The sequence below is a fragment of the Vipera ursinii genome (assembly GCF_947247035.1).
Source record: "Vipera ursinii genome assembly, chromosome: 2".
Lineage (NCBI taxonomy): Eukaryota > Metazoa > Chordata > Lepidosauria > Squamata > Viperidae > Vipera > Vipera ursinii.
Genome location: NC_139513.1, coordinates 192,427,895 through 192,445,162, shown reverse-complemented (window position 1 = coordinate 192,445,162; position 17,268 = coordinate 192,427,895). Strand labels below are relative to the sequence as shown.

Here is a 17,268-nt window from a genome sequence, read left to right as displayed (position 1 = left end):
CCACATCATTCTTCTGGTTTAATATTTGTAATTATTTAATCATCTTCCAGTTTTATTTGTAAGTCTATTATTTCCAACTTTTTTCATAGACTATCGTTTTAAAATTCATGTTCCAATTAGTTTCAGTTTTATTCAGTGGATTGCTCTTCATCAATATCAGTTTCCAAGTTCTGTTGTAGCAGATTACACCTTTAGCCCATTCCCCCAAAATTTCCTTTATTTCCTGCTAGTGCCCTCTGGTGTCCAACCTTCAAGTCATTTTATTAGTTGTTTAGATATAAGCATACAGACATTTCCCACGAAAAAAGGGTTATTTTAATTAATTTCAAAATCTGAAATCAAATCCATCTGAACCCCTAGTGACTAGTCTATTTAAACTTTCTAAAATTAATGCTGTGCTCATCTTGTGGGTATAAAGGTAAAGTAAAGGTAAAGGTTCCCCCGCACATGCGTGCTAGTCCTTTCCGACTCTAGGGGCCGGTGCTCATCTCTGTTTCAAAGCCAAAGAGCCAGCGCTTGTCTGAGGACGTCTCCATGGTCATGTGGCCGGCATGAATAGACTCCAAAGGCGCACGAAACGCTGTTACCTTCCCACCGCAGTGGTCCCTATTTTTCTACTAGCATTTTTACGTGCTTTCGAACTGCTAGGTTGGCAGAAGCTGGGACGAGTAACAGGCGCTCTGTTACGCAGCCCTCGGGATTCAACCCGCCAAACTGCCGACCTTCTGATCGACAAGCTCAGCCTCCTAACCCACTGAGCCATTTAAACTTTCTAAAATTAATGCTGTGCTCATCTTGTGGGTATATATATTCCCAAAAAAATTGTTACAAAATTTTAAATACATAGTTTTCTTTCTTAACAGTTTGAAGGGGAATTCATCCAGCAAATACAACCCAACAGTTCTTAAAGTTTTCAGTCTTTAATAAACAGTATTTAAAAAGTGAGCTTCAAAGTGAGGTTTGGTCAAACCTTACATTTGTGAAATGCTACATGGCTCTGACGTCAACGGAACCTGTTGAATCCCAGCTATTTACAACTTGAAGCACGTTTCATTCCAGTAGGGTATGTACTTCCCACAAACTCCATCAAGCAAAATGTTATCTAATCTGTTGTAATTCCAGCATTGAAAAATTATCCATGTCACTGATTACATTATCCAGTGCTTTTTTTGTGAAAGAAAAAGGTGCCGGAACTCACACATGTCATGCAACCCGCCTTGCCTACCCTACAAGGTTCCATCCAAAAAAGGTGCCGGAACTCCATTCTGAGCATTCTATGACAAAAAAAAGCCCTGACATTATCACTGTAACTTCTTATGAAATCTTTGACAATAACAACAAATCCATTTTTTAAATTCATTGAAGAGAGGTTATCCACATCATTCTTCTGGTTTAATATTTTCAAGCAAAAGATTGTGTTTATTCTTTCAAACATACTGTCTTGAGGTAGAAATAAATCAGCTCAGTAGCTGAGCCCAAATGACAATTGCAGAGATTAAACTGATGCAAAATTGATTTTGTGAGAGAATGTCCTGAGAAACCAGAACAAAATAGTACCATTATATTGTCATCTGAGCAAAAATCAATTTAAGTAACATCTGTACATGTCAGTTCCTGTTGCTTCTGCACTACAGTATTTTTCTGCAGCAATCATTTAATGAATGTAATGACTAAAATGTTCATTTCAAAATTTTCAAGTAAATTCTCACTTACTCCTAGAAAGAGTGGAATCATAAATATTTATTTATTTATTTATTTAATAATATTTATATACCACCCTTCTCCCGAAGGACTCAGGATATGAACAGAATATTTCCTAGAAGATTCCAGATTATGTCTTTATCATCAGTGATATAAATAAATAAAAACAGCAACAATCAAAGATAGCAGAAATATCCTGCCTGAAACCATAAGAACGATTGCCTGAAAGAAGAAACAGTGTGGAGTTTATAGACCACTACAATGCATCTTATTTTTTGTTTGGTGCTCCACAAAGCTTTCAGAACTGCAGTATCCTAGCCAAAGCTGTTTTCATATGCTTATTTTTCAAATTATAAATAATGGGATTGCATAAGAGAGTGACAATGATCTATCAAATTAGGGCCACAGAATGGCAACTGCCAAGTGACCACTGGAAGGACAAGGCCACAAGTCCAGCATGTCATGGCCAAAAAGATTCACATTCTTTTGTTCATGAAGACTCTGTAGTGTAGTGGATGGCATATTTCCACATATCTATCACAGGCCATCACTACCAGGAGAAAACACTCTGCTGTGGCCAAGGCCAGAAACATATACATCTGCATAGCACATCCAACCACTGAGGTGGCTTGTTTAGGGCTTTGAATGTTGTCCAGCATCTGGGGGACTGTGCTGGAAGTATAGCAGAGGTCCATACAGGCCAGATGGCTCAAGAAGAAATACATGGGGGTGTGGAGTTGGGAATTCAGAGCATAGGCAATTGAAAAAAAGTCCAAGCAATAAAAGACAGATTTTCAAGCTTCTGGAAATGCCAAACAAATGGAATTCAGACACATAGGTTTGGTATGCCATTATCACTTCCCAGTCTCATTTTACATGCACAAGGGGGAAATTCTGACAATTACAGTAAGTCTGGGGCAGTGAATATCAGTCACTTCATTGCTGTCAAAAAAGAAATTGGTTTAATATCTGAAATCATGAATCCTATAAAAGATAGGATTAAATACATATACCAAACATTCTGTGAAAATTGTAAAACTTTGCCTATATTGATTCTTTATGTAGACTCAATGAGAGAATAGAAACCCCATTACTATGTTTTGCAGAAAGGGGGAAAACCTAGAATGAATACTTACAGGCAAATAAAGTCATAACCAAAACCCCAAATGGGCTTGTCAAAAAACAGGTCATGACAGATAAATCTTACATTCTTTGATAAAGTGACAAAATTAGTGGACCAGAGAAATGCTGTGGGTATAATTTACTTGGACTTCAGTAAAGCATTTGATAAAGTAGACCACAACCTACTACTTGATAAAATAGAGACATGTGTGTTAGACAGCATCACCACCAGATGGATTCGTAACTGGCTGACCAATCACAGGATTCGTAACTGGCTGACCAATCACACTCAATGTGTAGACATCAATGTAACTGCATCTTCATAGTGGGAAGTATGCAGTGGGGTACCCCAAGGCTCTGTTTTAGGGCCAGTGCTCTTCAACATCAATGATTTGGATGAGGGGATAGACGGGGAACTCATCAAATTTGCAGATAACACCAAGCTGCCAGGAATAGCCAACACTCCAGAAGATAGGCTTCAGATACAGAAGGATCTTGACAGACTTGAACTTTGGGTATTATTTAACAAAATGAAATTTAATGGTGAAAAAAGTAAGGTTCTACATTTAGGCAAGAAAAACCAAATGCACAGGTATAGCATATATGATACCTTGCTCAATAGTAGTAACTGAGAGGGGTCTTGGTGTCCTAGTGGACAATCATTTAAATATCAGCCAGCAATGTGCTGCAGCTGCCAAAAAAGGCCAACACAATGTAAAAAAAGATGTTGAAACTCTAGAAAGAGTGCAGAGAAGAGCAACAAAGATGATTAGGAGACTGGGGGCTAAAACATATAAAGAACAGTTGCTGGAATTTGCTATGTGTAGTTTAATGAAAAGAAGAGTAGGGATGACATGATAGCAGTGTTCCAATATCTCAGGGGTCACCACAAAGTACCTGAAGGCAGGACAAGAAGCAGTGGATGGAAACTAATCAAGGAGAGAAATAACCTAGAACTAAGGAGAAATTTCCCGACAGTTAGAAAAATTAATCAGTGAAACAACTTGCCTCCAGAAGTTGTGAATGTTCCAACACTGGAAGTTTGTAAGAAGAGACTGGACAGTCATTTGTCCTTTAAGGGTGACATGAGAACAGTCTTCCAATATCTAAGGGGCTGCCACTAAGAGGGGGTCAACCGATTCTCCAAAGCATCTGAACGCAGGACAAGAAGCAATGCATGGAAATTAATCAAGGAGAGAACCAACCTAAAATTTAGGAGAAATTTCCTGACAGAACAATTAATCAGAAGTTGTGGGTGCTGCATCACTGGAGGTTTTTAAAGAAGAGATTGGACAACCATTTGTCCGGAATAGTATAGGGTCTCCTGCCTGAGGAAGGGGTTGGATTAGAAGACTTTCAAAGTCCCTCCCAACACTTGTTATTCTGTTCTGTTAAAATGATGGCTTTAAATTCCTTATGGTGCTTGCTGGCAATGCAGTGCTTCAAAGATATTCCCTCCTGTCTGCTTGTAACTGAATTTAAACAGAAAATTTGGCATCCATGCACAAGATAGGGAAGACGAGGCAAGTAAGGATTATTACTCTGTATTCTTAATCAAAGATTCTTCACTATGGAATAAAATATTAAGACTTGAATGTCAGTACATATAATAAATAAAACGTACGAATCCCCAATTTAAATCCATGAGGCATACATTTGGCTGTTTGCTATAATTGTTTTAAAAATAGTCACAGGAGTTTGAAATCTCTTTTGACTCATTATTTAGTTTCAATTTTAGTTACAGAAGGATCAATAACTTCCTTCTAAAGAGAGTATAGATTGCTCCTTCAAGTTAAGATATCCAGGTGGGTCTCTTGAAGGAGGTTAAGACGTAGCTTTTCTCAAAAAGCTATATCTTTACTCAGCAATCCTGGAAAACTATTGGACAATTTCCAATTCATTTCTTGGGAAGATGATTGGGATCCTGAGTGAAACAGATTGTTTGGATCTCTGGGTATGGGGCTCAAACCAGATTGGTTGCTCTAGTGGATGACCTGTAGCAAATCTTTCAGGGTTACAATGCACCTTTTTTTGCGTGTTACATTTTTCAGTAGTATTTAATACAATTAATTATGGCATTCATTTGGGCCATCTGTGAAGGCTGCAGGTTGGAGAAACTTTCTGCAGGAGTTCTGATCTTTCCTGGTAGTTTAGCTGCAGGTGGAGCGGTTTTGCCCTCGGGCACCCCAATCTGGAGGACCCCAGAAATTGATCCTCTCACATCTTGTTTAACCTCTGCACAAAGACTTTAGAATAACTATCTGTTGGGGATTTGGTATCAACATGATGATATCTAGCTTTGCATTTCTGTCCCAGGCTGAGCTGGAGATACAGTGGAGAATTGCTAGAGTCCATGAGGTACTGGATGGGGTAAAACTGGCTGAGATTGAATCCTAGCAAGACAAAATTACTGTCAACCCCGAAGCCATGGGTATTCTAGCTATTGATCTAGAAGGGCTTATACTTTCCCTGAAAGCTACTCTGAAGGTTCATAGCTTCTGCCGAAAGAACAGGTGGAACAGTGGTGGGATTCAGCCGGTTTGCACCACTTCGGCAGAACCAGTAGCTAATTTTTTGTTGCCCAGGCCCAGAATGGACTTCCTGAAGCGGCATCCACACAGAAAACCAGTTATTGACATATTTGAATCCCACCACTGAGGTGGAAGCTATGCCTAAAAGACCTTTGACCATTTATAGTGGATACGTTGTTCCCGGACAAGTGAGTGATCCATTCTTTGGCATCACTCAGTTGGACTACTGCATGTGGTTTCACTTGGGACAGCTCTTTGCAATGGCAGAGAATACAACTGCCTTGTTGAAACTGCTGCTAAGCAATTGTCTGGAATAGTGTGGTTTTTATTCCCTTTCCAATACTCTCCACCATTTATTAGACAAGGCTCTCCATCTTTCTGTCCCTTACAGCATGCTTCAAATAAAAGCATAAAGACCTCTCAGTGTGTTGTTGATATTTTGGTAATGGAAAGAAATTGTTTCTGGTTTCCAGTGCACATCTGGATTATGTAACCGCAGCCAATGAATCTCTAGCATGAGGGTTACCTGTAAGGAAACCACCACTGTGTCTCAAGTAGAAATAAATCAGCTCAGGAGCTGAGCCCTAATGACAATTGCAGAGATCAAATTGATGCAAAATTTATCTTGGAGTGGTGCAAAGATCCTATGAGGGTATGCCCTGAGAACCCAGAGCAAAATAGTACCATTATATTGCCATCTGAGCAAATCTCCAATTTGTTTAAGTAACCTCAGTACATGTCAGCTCCTGTTGCTACTGCACTACAGTATTTTTTTCAGCAAATATTTATTTAATGAATGCAATGACTGAAGATTTTGTTTCAAAATTTTCAAGTAGATTCTCAATTCTAGAAAGAGTGGGATCACAAATCTGAACAGACTATTTCCTAGAAGATTTCAAATTAAATCCCTATCATGAGTAAAACTCCCTTTTTTACGACCCTGTAATCCCTATCAATCAATCTTTATTATGGTCACAGACCCGCAAATAAAAGCATTAAAACAATAATAATATGAGAAAATAAAAATCCAACAGAATAATATATTAAAAAAGTGACAATATAAGTTAGCAGAAAGTTCCTGCCTGAAACAATAAAGAACTGTTGCCCAAAAGAAGAAACAATCCAGAGTTTATAGACCACTACAAGATGTTTGTTTGGCACTCCACAAAGCCTTCAGAACTGCAGGATTTTAGCCAAGGCTGTTTTCATATCCCCATTCTTCAAACTGTAAATAATGGGATTGCACAAAGGAATGACAACGCTATAAAACAGAGAAATCATTTTGTCCTGGCCTGGAGAGTGACTGGATTTAGGTCTCATGTACATAATTATGGCACTACCATAGAAAAGCACCACAACTGTCATATGGGAACCACATGTGGAGAAAGCTTTGTGCTGCCCTTGTGCAGATTGGATTTTCAAGATGGCTGCTAGAATGCGGATATAAGTCATCATGATAAAAGTGATAGGAATAAGCAAGGTAAAAATGCATCCCACAGAGGTAATCTTTTCAATAACTCTGGTATCAGCACATGCCAGCTTCAGCAAAGCTGGCATTTCACAAAAATAGTGATCTATCAGGTTAGAGCCACAGAACGGCAACTGCCAAGTGAGAACTGTATGGGCCACTGGGAGGACAAGGCCACTAGTCCAGCATGTCATGGCCATAAAGATGCACATTCTTTTGTTCATGAGGACTGTGTAGTGCAATGGATGGCATATTGCCACATATCTATCATAGGCCATCACTGCCAGGAGAAAGCACTCTGCTGTGGCCAAGGCTAGAAAGATATACATCTGCATGGCACATCTAACCACTGAGATGGCTTGTCCTGGGCTTTGAAGGTTGGTCAGCATCTGGGGGATGGTGCTGGAAGTATAGCAGAGGTCCACACAGGCCAGATGGCTCAGGAAGAAATACATAGGGGTGTGGAGTCGGGCATCCAACCATATGAGCATTAAGATGATTGTGTTGCCCACGAGAGTGAGAGCATAGACAATTGAAAAAAGTCCAAGCAATAAAAGACGGATCTTCAAGCTTCTGGAAAGGCCAAGCAGATGGAATTCAACCACATAGGTTTGGTTTGCCATTACAGCGTCCTGGTCTCGTTTTACACACACAAGAGGGAAATCCTGTCAACTATAGTATGTCTGGAGCAATGAATATCAGTCACATCCACTGCTGTCAAAAAAAGAAGTAGACTCAATATCTGAAATGCAATTATTCCTATAAAAGATAGGGTTAAATACGTTTACCAAATATCCTTGATCTACATGCATTTCTTTTTTTCTCTATTTATCACTAGGAAACCCCATTTTTTCCTGCAGTGTTGTTAGTCCATTTCAGATCAATAACTTATGTAGTTATTTATGTATTTGTCACATTGATATGACCATCCATCTTACAATAAAGTGACTCTGTGTGGCATACAACTAATAAACAAATAGAAAACCAAACATCTCTTCATAATCAGCAGAAATGTTAGTCATCCAAAGCAAAGTCAAGTGAAAGAATTAGAAACAAATTGTTCAAATGAAATGCGATAAAGATAATAAAATGTGGGGGGAGCATATTCAATGCAAACACAGCCCCATTTATTTCATCAAAACTATGTGTCTAATAAAATAAAGCAGTGCATCAAGGGACCATGAAAATTAGTGTACATGAGAGATTTGCTGTTCTCTAGGAATAATGGTAATTTACTAAAATACATACATACATATATTTGGTTATTGGTTAAGTTTGAAGAGAAGTGCAACAAACCATTTTGTGCAGATTTTAGTCTAGAAAACCATTTTTTCTGGCCCAAACATCAATTTATTTTCATTATAGACTTTTTTTGTTCTGTGAATTCTTCATCTGCATTTTTTAATGTCAAAAAAGGCTATACAAAAATTGATTGCAGAATAAATCAATTGTAATTCTGTAAGAATTTTAAGACTTCGCCTATATTGATAGTTTGTGTAGACTCATTGAGAGACTAGAAGCCCAATTATTATGTTTTGCAGAAAGAAAGAAAATGATGGCTTTAAACCTTCCTTTAGGTTGCCTACTTGCTATGCAGTTCTTCATTGATGTTCCCTTCTGTCTGCATGCTAAATTTTCTGTCTGCCTAAGTTCAGTTAGAAAATTTGGCATTCATGTACAAAATGGGGAAGATGAGACAAGTAAGAATTTTTACTCTGTATTCTTAAATCAAAGGTTCTTCACTATGGAATAAAATGTTAGACTTTTATGTCAGTACATACTATAAATAAAATGTATATACCGGTATCTCCAATTTAAATTCATGACACATACTTTTGACTATTTGCTAAAATTATTTAAAAAAATAGACACAGGTTTCTAAAATCTCTTTGACTCGTTAGTTTCAATTTTAGTTACAGCATAATTAAAAACGTCTTTTTGAGATCAGCAAATTTTGCAAGCAAAGTTTTGTTCAAATATTGCTTGATCATCTTCCAGATTAGATTTCTGTTTATTTTATAATGTAAAATAATATTTAAAACTGCTTCCTCGTTTTCTTTGTTGTAAAAACTTATCTCACTCCATCCCAAATGGAGGTAACAATTCTTTTGCTCTATTTCTTCTGAACTTCATAAGGCTGACTTTATCTTCATCCTTACCTTTCTCAAAATGTTTCTGTATAATAATGTTCAACTTATAAGTATCGTTTACTTCTATTAAATCCAACTGATTATGACATGCTTTTACTTATTTATGTATTCATTTGTTCTAAATCTGGGATTGAATTGTGTTAATGTCTTGATTCTCATTGTTTCAAATCATTAGCAATATGTCCTTCTGTTTCTATATAGCTTTACCTCTATTTAATGCCAGACAGATAAACAGTAAATACTTTACCAGATCCCACACTTTGAATAAAGAAACGTGGAGGTTACGTAAATTTGGAAGGAGTTATTCTTCTCCAATGTTTGCTCCCTTGTTTAAGATACTGGACCAGAAGTCAGGAGAGAATGAATTCTAATCTAATCTACATATGATAACTTTGGGCCTCTCATTATCCCTCAGTTATCAGCTGTAGGAAGTTACTTCTGGAAATGTTCCCAATAAACCTGTAGGGACTTTTCCATGTGGTCACCAGGAAGCAGGAATGACTCAGTGGACCATACAATAATGTTGCATTTAATATACTTAGTACAGTTATCAAAATAAGTATTATATGGAGTTTAATATATATTTTAAGAGGTATCCAATATTAACCCCATTAGATATTTTCGTACGTAGAGAGTTATTGGAAAAAATTATTTTATGGCAGGCTAAAACTCTTGAGTATTCTTGGCTAAATTGAGGTTAGTTACAATTATAATGGCTATAGAGCCTCAACTACATAATTGGGCATTTGTTTTAACAATAAAAACTTTTTAGGAAAAAAAGTTATGAATATTCTTCTCCATGAGTCTTTTTGGAAAGTTTGTTACACTTCTGAAAATTTAACACATTTTAGGATCCAGGCACATTAAATAGGAATCTTCCTTCCTTCCTTCCTTAAATACTGATGTTTTGATTCCAAATCATGAGAAATTGTTGTGGTGAAATGACACAAATTTGAAAATAGTGCAAAGATTTAGTAAAATATTTAGCAGATTCCTAATGATTATTTTGAAGATATTGAGAGATGGGACTTTCCTATAATTTTTCTTGACAAGATACCTACAGTTTAAATATCTTTAACAGAGTAGTACTTGAATAATACCAAAACTCAATATTAATAGGAATTTAAAAGTAAATGAAAGTCAGTATTAGTTATATATCTGTATTTTGTAATAAAAGTGATAATACCAATTTGTGGAGAATCAATGCTTCAACAACCACATAATTTTTATGATTAAACATAATACTAATTCCTCAAAAATACCATTTCATGTTTATTGGACCTCTCAAAGTATGTTTGAAAGGGGTGATATGTTAGATTTTTGTCTGTTGGCATAGCAAGAAATTTGAAAATTCTTATGAACTGATCCTGTCCAGCTAGAATCAGTTTGGTTTCAGATTTTTACATCAATTAGAATAATTTTGGGAAGAAATAAAGTGAAGGATCTTTATACTTAAAGAATGGAATCTCTCATCTCACAGAGTTTTGGCTCTATTGAAATCCAGCATGACAAGATAATTTTACCTTCATGTAAAGAAATCTGCCTTCTTAATTTTAAAGAATGGATTCTAGATTAAGTATGTTGTCTATTTTTGAAAATGCTCTGTCTTCCAGAGATGAGAAGCAATATGTATCTCTATTTTTTTAATCCCATTTATACCCCGCCCTTCTCCGAAGACTCAGGGCGGCTTACAATCTAAGCACAAATCAAATGTGCTTAGCAATAGCCTTCATTCTATGTATATGCCTGCTTATTAGAGCTTTCGGGGCATAGATTTAATGATAAACATAAGGGCTGAATTAATGTTGTATTATTAATGGATAATATAACTCTTTGAAATCATTTTTTCTATTAACCTGTTTTCTCTTTTTTGTAATGTTTAGTTTATTTCAATCATAATGTACCTAGGTATATGTTTTTCCTTGTATATTCACTATCTTTTTTCTGTTGGTACTGTATTCTATTTCATATTTAAAATGTATATTTTGAAACTTTTGCTAAAACATTGTATTGATTTTCAATTAAAAATACAAAGACTGTACTGAAATGCACCCACCTGTTAGTTGTAATGTTTTGGAAAGGTTTACTCTGTTTTTGCCTGTATTACATCCAGTATTTTTTCATGCTTTCATTTATGGGCAGAGAGACTTCTTCAATTCAGTTTTAAATCTCTGTCGCTGTGGCAGGAACTAGTGCTCCAGTGGCCAAACACATGCTTCTTCTGAAGGAGACCTTAAGTTCAGTGGAGCTTTCATAACACAAATTGCTGTGTGGTGCCCTGGAGACTTTCTTTTGGATCTAGACCAGTGTTTCTCTGTTTTAGCAACTTTGAGTGTACTTCAACTCCCAGAATTCCTCAACCAGCCGTACTGGCTAGGGAATACTGGGATTTGAAGTCCACTCATCTGCCAATCCAGTCAATCCAGTTTAAACGCACCTACAATTTGTTGGCTGTTTTCAAATCTACTGGGAGACAAAAATACAAATAATCCCTACCATATTTCCAATTTGTCTGTCTACAATTAATTGGTACTTAGCCTTTTGGGAAAATACTGTAGTTGAACACAAAAAAATCAAACAGATTAGTTGTTCTTGTGGATGACCTGTAGCAAGTCTTTCAGGAGCACTTTTTAAGTGATATTTCTCAGTATTATTTAATACAATTAATCATGGCATTCATTTGGGCTATCTGTGAGGGTTGCAGATTGAAGAAATTGTTCTGTGGGAGTTCTGATCTTTCCTGGTAGTTCCTTCTGATTTAGTTGCAGGAGGAGCAGTTTTGCCCTCGGGCACCCCAGTCTGGAGGACCCCAGAAATTGATCCTCTCACATCTTGTTTAACCTCTGCACAAAGACTTTAGAATAACTATCTGTCGGGGATTTGGTATCAACACGATGATATCTAGCTTTGCATTTCTGTCCCAGGCTGAGCTGGAGATACAGTGGAGAATTGCTAGAGTCCATGAGGTACTGGATGGGGTGAAACTGGCTGAGATTGAATCCTAGCAAGACTGTCAATACAGAAGCCATGGATATTCCAGCTATTGCTCTGAAAGCTACTCTGAAGGTTCATAGCTTCTGCTGAAAGAGCAGTTGGAAGCTATGCCTAATAAGAGTTTTTGACCATTTTAGTGGATATGCTATTCCTGGACAAGTGAGTGATCCATTCTTTGGCATCACTCAGTTGGACTACTGCATGTGGCTTCACTTGGGACAGCTCTTTTCAATGGAAGAGAATACAATTGCCTTGTTGGAACTGCAGCTAGGCAATTCTCCGGAACAGTGTTGATTTTGTTCCCTTTCCAATACTCTCTGCCATTTATTAAACAAGGCTTTCCATCTTTCTTTCCTTTAGAGCAGAGGTCCCCAACCTTTTGAGCACCAGGCATCGGTTTCATGGAGAGAGGTTTTTTCACAGTCCGGAGGATGCATGGATTTGTGTGCTGCCTGCATCTCACGGATGGGGCTTTGATTGTTTGTGCGGACCGGTTGCTGGCACGCCGTGGCCCGGTACTGGTCCACGGACCAGGGGTTGGGACCCCTGCTTTAAAGCGTGCTTCAAATAAATGCATAAAGACATCTCAGTGGTATCATTGACATTTTGGTAATGGATTATGTAACTGCAGCCAATCATCCCTAGCAATGATAGGCACCTATAAGGAAACCACCATATAGAGCAGTAAGAATTCTCTGTGAAGCTATACAGTCAGCTGGAAGAGAGTTGTGCATTACACACTTACTACTCTATCCATCAATAATTTCCATCAACATCAATCTTTTTCATCTGGGTGGATAAATTACATTTGTGCTAGCAGTGCCAGGAGAATATGCACTGCATGGACACACAGGTGACCCTGCAGTTCTTCTCCCCCATTTGATTTGAATGGCTATGATGCTATAAGCAACTTTCTATTATTAACAGCTTCTGCTGCTGCATGAGTGATGTTGGAACAATGAGGTTTCTCTCCAAAGCCCGTCCCTTTGATTATTAATAAGTCAATTGTGTATTTATGAAAGCATTCGATGCTGTTCACCATAATTTGTGAGAATATGTGAACTTGCCACTTCAGTTACATATTTTGTAAAGGTCTTTGCACTAGCCATTTGATAATTATGACTTCAGTGTTTAATTCTTTTGTATAGTTTAATTCAGACATGTCAAACACAAGGCCCGGGGGCCGGATCCGGCCCGCGAAGTGGTTTCATGCAGCCCACGAAGCCATCCTGGAAACAGGGAGGGAACGGCCCCCACTGCCTTGGCCCTGGCCCAGAGACCCTCCTCCTGCCAGAGACCCTCAGATCTGTCCCACTCCTGCCCAGGCTCCCATAGGCACCCTTGATGTGAACGATGTAGAGTTGGCCATGCCCACCCAGTAGGCCATATGCACTCTAGCCACGCCCACCCAGTAGGCCACGCCCACCCTGGCCATACCCACCTGGCCCCCTGAGGGCAACCGCAATGCTGATGCAGCCCTCAATGAAATTGAGTTTGACACCCCTGGTTTAATTGATTTGAGGGGTACTTGGTGCTCTCTGGGCTTGCTTGTTTTCTTGCAGCATTACCCAAACAGGTAACAACATCAGTTCTAGTAAGGAGTGTGGTTTGTATCAGTTTATATTCTAGAGCGGAGCGGGGGCAGGGCGGGGCAGTTTGGGGGCACTCAGTGCCTAAAAGGTTCGCCATTACTGTTCTAGAGGGTTGGGCTGGCAGCGTTGGTGAGGGTGGTCTTAGAGCTTTGGTTGGACTGTTTGCTGTTGGTTTCTTGGGCAGTTTCTTGATAGGGGGATTGTTTATTTGATTGTTGGTCTGATGTTAACCTTGGAGTTAATCTATGCTGATCTGGGTGCTGATTGCTGGTGGAGAGATGCTTGGGTCTTTTTGTTCCTTTTTGGGCTGGTTGATTGTCTCTTTTGCATAGTCTATAGATGTTGTTAATGTCTGTGTGTCTATTGATGGCTGATTTGTCAGAGTGCCAGGCTTCTAGAAGTTCCCTGGTGTTTTTGGATTTCAATCGTGAGCTACAAATATTCTACTTTATTGATTAATTGAACTGTCTGGAATCCCTACCAGGAAGAAAGCATAAATTGTACTTTGTGGAAATGTTATTGATTACTCAGTTGATTAAAAGTTTTCTTCTTGATCAGAGAACAGATTTTCTATTTTCAAAAAAACTGTTTCATCAATTAAAAATTTACAACAGAGAGCATTTTTGCATAAGCACTTCCTGCTTTAGTGCATTTAAGCAGTGGTGGGATTCAGCCACTTCGCACCAGTTTGGCAGAACCGGTAGCTAATTTTTTGTTGTCCAGGCCCAGAATGAACTTCCGGAGGCGACATCCACACAGAAAACCGGTTGTTCACATATTTGAATTCCACCACTGCATTTAAGGAAATACTTCCTCTAAGAAGTTACCTAATGTAACATCTATATTTATCATTTGAAAACAAAGGACTTAATTTCTGCAATAGTATCTCATTGCGAGCACACTGTTACTTGCACAGTGGACTTAACCTGGTCAATCTCTTCCACCCACTACAGAGGCATCCTGTGTGTTTCCAAAATGTTTTCCAGAATACATCCCAATGCTTTAAAACTAGTGTGGATAGCCACAATGGTCAGCAGGGGAGGGGAAATTTTGCTCCATTTGCAGATGCTATTCCAGGGAGAAATGGGCTCAGTAAGAAATTACACATGATTTCTCTAATGTGGACATTTATGAAGAATTATTTAATCAATCAATCAATCTGTAAAAACTCATATAGATTATTTCAATCAGTTCTGATCAATAGTAATAATAATGTAGACCACTGTTCATTACAACTTATATTTGTTCCGAGGGGCTGCCACAAGGAAGAGGAGGCCAGGTTGTTCATCAGAGCACCAGAGGGAAGGACAAGAAACAATAGTTGGAAACTGACCAAAGAGAGAAGCAACCTGGAATTAAGGAGAAACTTCCTGACAGTGAGGACAATCAACCAGTGGAACAGCTTACCCCCAGAATTCATGGGTGCTCCATCACTGGAGATTTTTAAGAAGAGACTAGACCAGACATGTCAAACACAAGGCCCGGGGGCCAGATCCGGCCCGCGAAGTGGTTTCATGTGGCCCGCGAAGCCATCCTGGAAACAGTGAGGGAACGGCCCCCACTGCCTTGGCCCTGGCCCAGAGACCCTCCTTCTGCCAGAGACCCTCAGATCTGTCCCACTCCTGCCCAGGCCCCCATAGGCACCCTTTATGCGAATGATGTAGAGCTGGCCACGCCCACCCAGTAGGCCATATGCACTGTAGCCATGCCCACCCAGTAGGCCACACCCACCCAGGCCATACCCACCCGGCCCCCTAAGGGCAACCTCAATGCTGATGTGGCCCTCAATGAAATTGAGTTTGACACCCCTGGACTAGACAATCATCTGTCTGAGATGGTATAGGTTATCCTCCTTGAGCAGGGGGCTGGACTAGAAGACCTCCAAGGTCCCTTCCAGTTCTGTTCTATTCTATTCTATTCTATTCTATTCTATTCTATTCTATTCTATTCTATTCTATTCTATTCTATTATCTCAAAAAGTGGCCATTTTTGCAATCTAATCATCATTCAAAACTTACATCATTATAGCATTTTTAGAAAGGCGTCTTTCATTGTCTTGCTGTTTAGACAGTATATCATGGGATTGAATATGGGTGTGACAATGCTATACAAAAGAGAGACTATTTTGTCCTGGCCTGGAGAATGGCTGGACTCTGGTCTCATGTACATAAATATGGCACTGCCATAGAAAAGCACCACAACTGTCATATGGGAACCACATGTAGAAAAAGCTTTGTGCTGTCCTTGTACAGACTGGATTTTCAAGATGGCTGCTAAGATGCGGATATAAGTCATCAAGATAAAGGAGATGGGAATAAGTAAGGTGAAAATGCACCCCACCGAAGTAACCGTTTGAACCATTTGGGTATCAGCACATGCCAGCTTCAGCAAAGCCGGCATTTCACAAAAGAAATGATTGATCAAATTAGAGCCACAGAACGGCAATTGCCAGGTAAGAACAGTATGGACCACTGGCAATAAAAAACCAGTAGTCCAGCAGATCATAGCTAATTTCATGCACACTGTCTTGTTCATGAGGAAGACATAATGCAGTGGGTGGCATATTGCTACAAATCTATCATATGCCATTACTGCAAGCAGAATGCATTCAGTAATAGCCAATGCCAGGAAAACATGCATCTGTATGGCACAGGCAGCCAATGAGATGGTTTGTGTTGGGCTTTGAAGGTTAGCCAACATCTGGGGGACTGTGCAGGAAGTATAGCAGATGTCTACACAGGCAAGTTGGCCCAGGAAGAAATACATGGGGGTGTGGAGTCGCACATCCAGCCAGATAAGCATCAGGATGATCGTGTTGCACAGCAGAGTGAGAGCATAGAAAATTGAAAAAAGTCCAAGCAATAAGAGACGGATCTTCAAGCTCCTGGAAAGACCAAGCAGAAGGAATTCAGTCACAGATGTTTGGTTCATCATGCTTTTTGGGGGGTGGTCACTGGATCTATGGACAAGGACCTGAATATATACATGAGGAACAACAACAAAAAATGATTGTGCTTATAAATCTTACACAAACATCTTCAATTTCCCCAAAGTATGCCACTGTGTGAAAAAAACCTCTTATATTCTCAGCATTCATTTGAATATTTGAAAAGGGAAAGAAGCCTACTTGTATAGACACATATTTTCATCGAACCAGGACAGCTGCATTATGAAGATTAGGGGAGAATATGCACACCTGCAAAGTTTCCCCTTTGCAGAAACTGCAGTGATCACAGAGTATTGGGCAGTACCATAGTTCTTCCACCCAAAGATACATATGGCAATGATGATTAGAAAAAGCGACCATGTCTGTGAGATATGTAATGCTGGTCACAATTTCTTAAACTTTCATATGATACTCTAAAAAGTTATAATATAGATAGTTGTTTAATACACAATAGTAAAGCCATAAATGCTTGGGAAATTGTTGATAAATCTGATTAATTAAAACCCTTTGCAGTGAAATAGATTCAGTAACCATAAATTAAGGGACACGATGGCTCAGTGGGTTAGGATGCTGAGCTTGTCGATCAGATGGTCGGCAGTTTGGCGGGTCGAATCCCGAGTGCCGCGTAGCAGAGTGAGCGCCTGTTACTCGTCCCAGCTTCTGCCAACTTAGCAGTTCGAAAGCACGTAAAAATGCAAGTAGAAAAATAGGGACCACTACAGCGGGAAGGTAATAGCATTCCGTGCGCCTTTGGTGTCTAGTC

At 39.0% G+C, this 17,268-nt stretch overlaps 2 protein-coding genes across 2 annotated transcripts; both read right to left on the bottom strand.

Moving 5' to 3' along the window:
• Nucleotides 1–6,527: 6,527 nt before the first annotated feature.
• On the bottom strand, nt 6,528–7,445 carry LOC310634937 (olfactory receptor 2A5-like; the record flags this gene model as incomplete). The annotated part of the gene is made up of 1 exon (XM_083353473.1): nt 6,528–7,445. One exon carries the CDS (start codon nt 7,443–7,445, stop codon nt 6,528–6,530), a length of 918 nt encoding a protein of 305 aa, XP_083209599.1.
• Nucleotides 7,446–15,580: 8,135 nt separating this feature from the next.
• On the bottom strand, nt 15,581–16,492 carry LOC310633793 (olfactory receptor 2A12-like; the record flags this gene model as incomplete). Its single annotated transcript, XM_083351674.1, has 1 exon — nt 15,581–16,492. The coding sequence occupies one exon, from the start codon at nt 16,490–16,492 to the stop codon at nt 15,581–15,583; it is 912 nt and encodes a 303-aa protein (XP_083207800.1).
• Nucleotides 16,493–17,268: the final 776 nt, after the last annotated feature.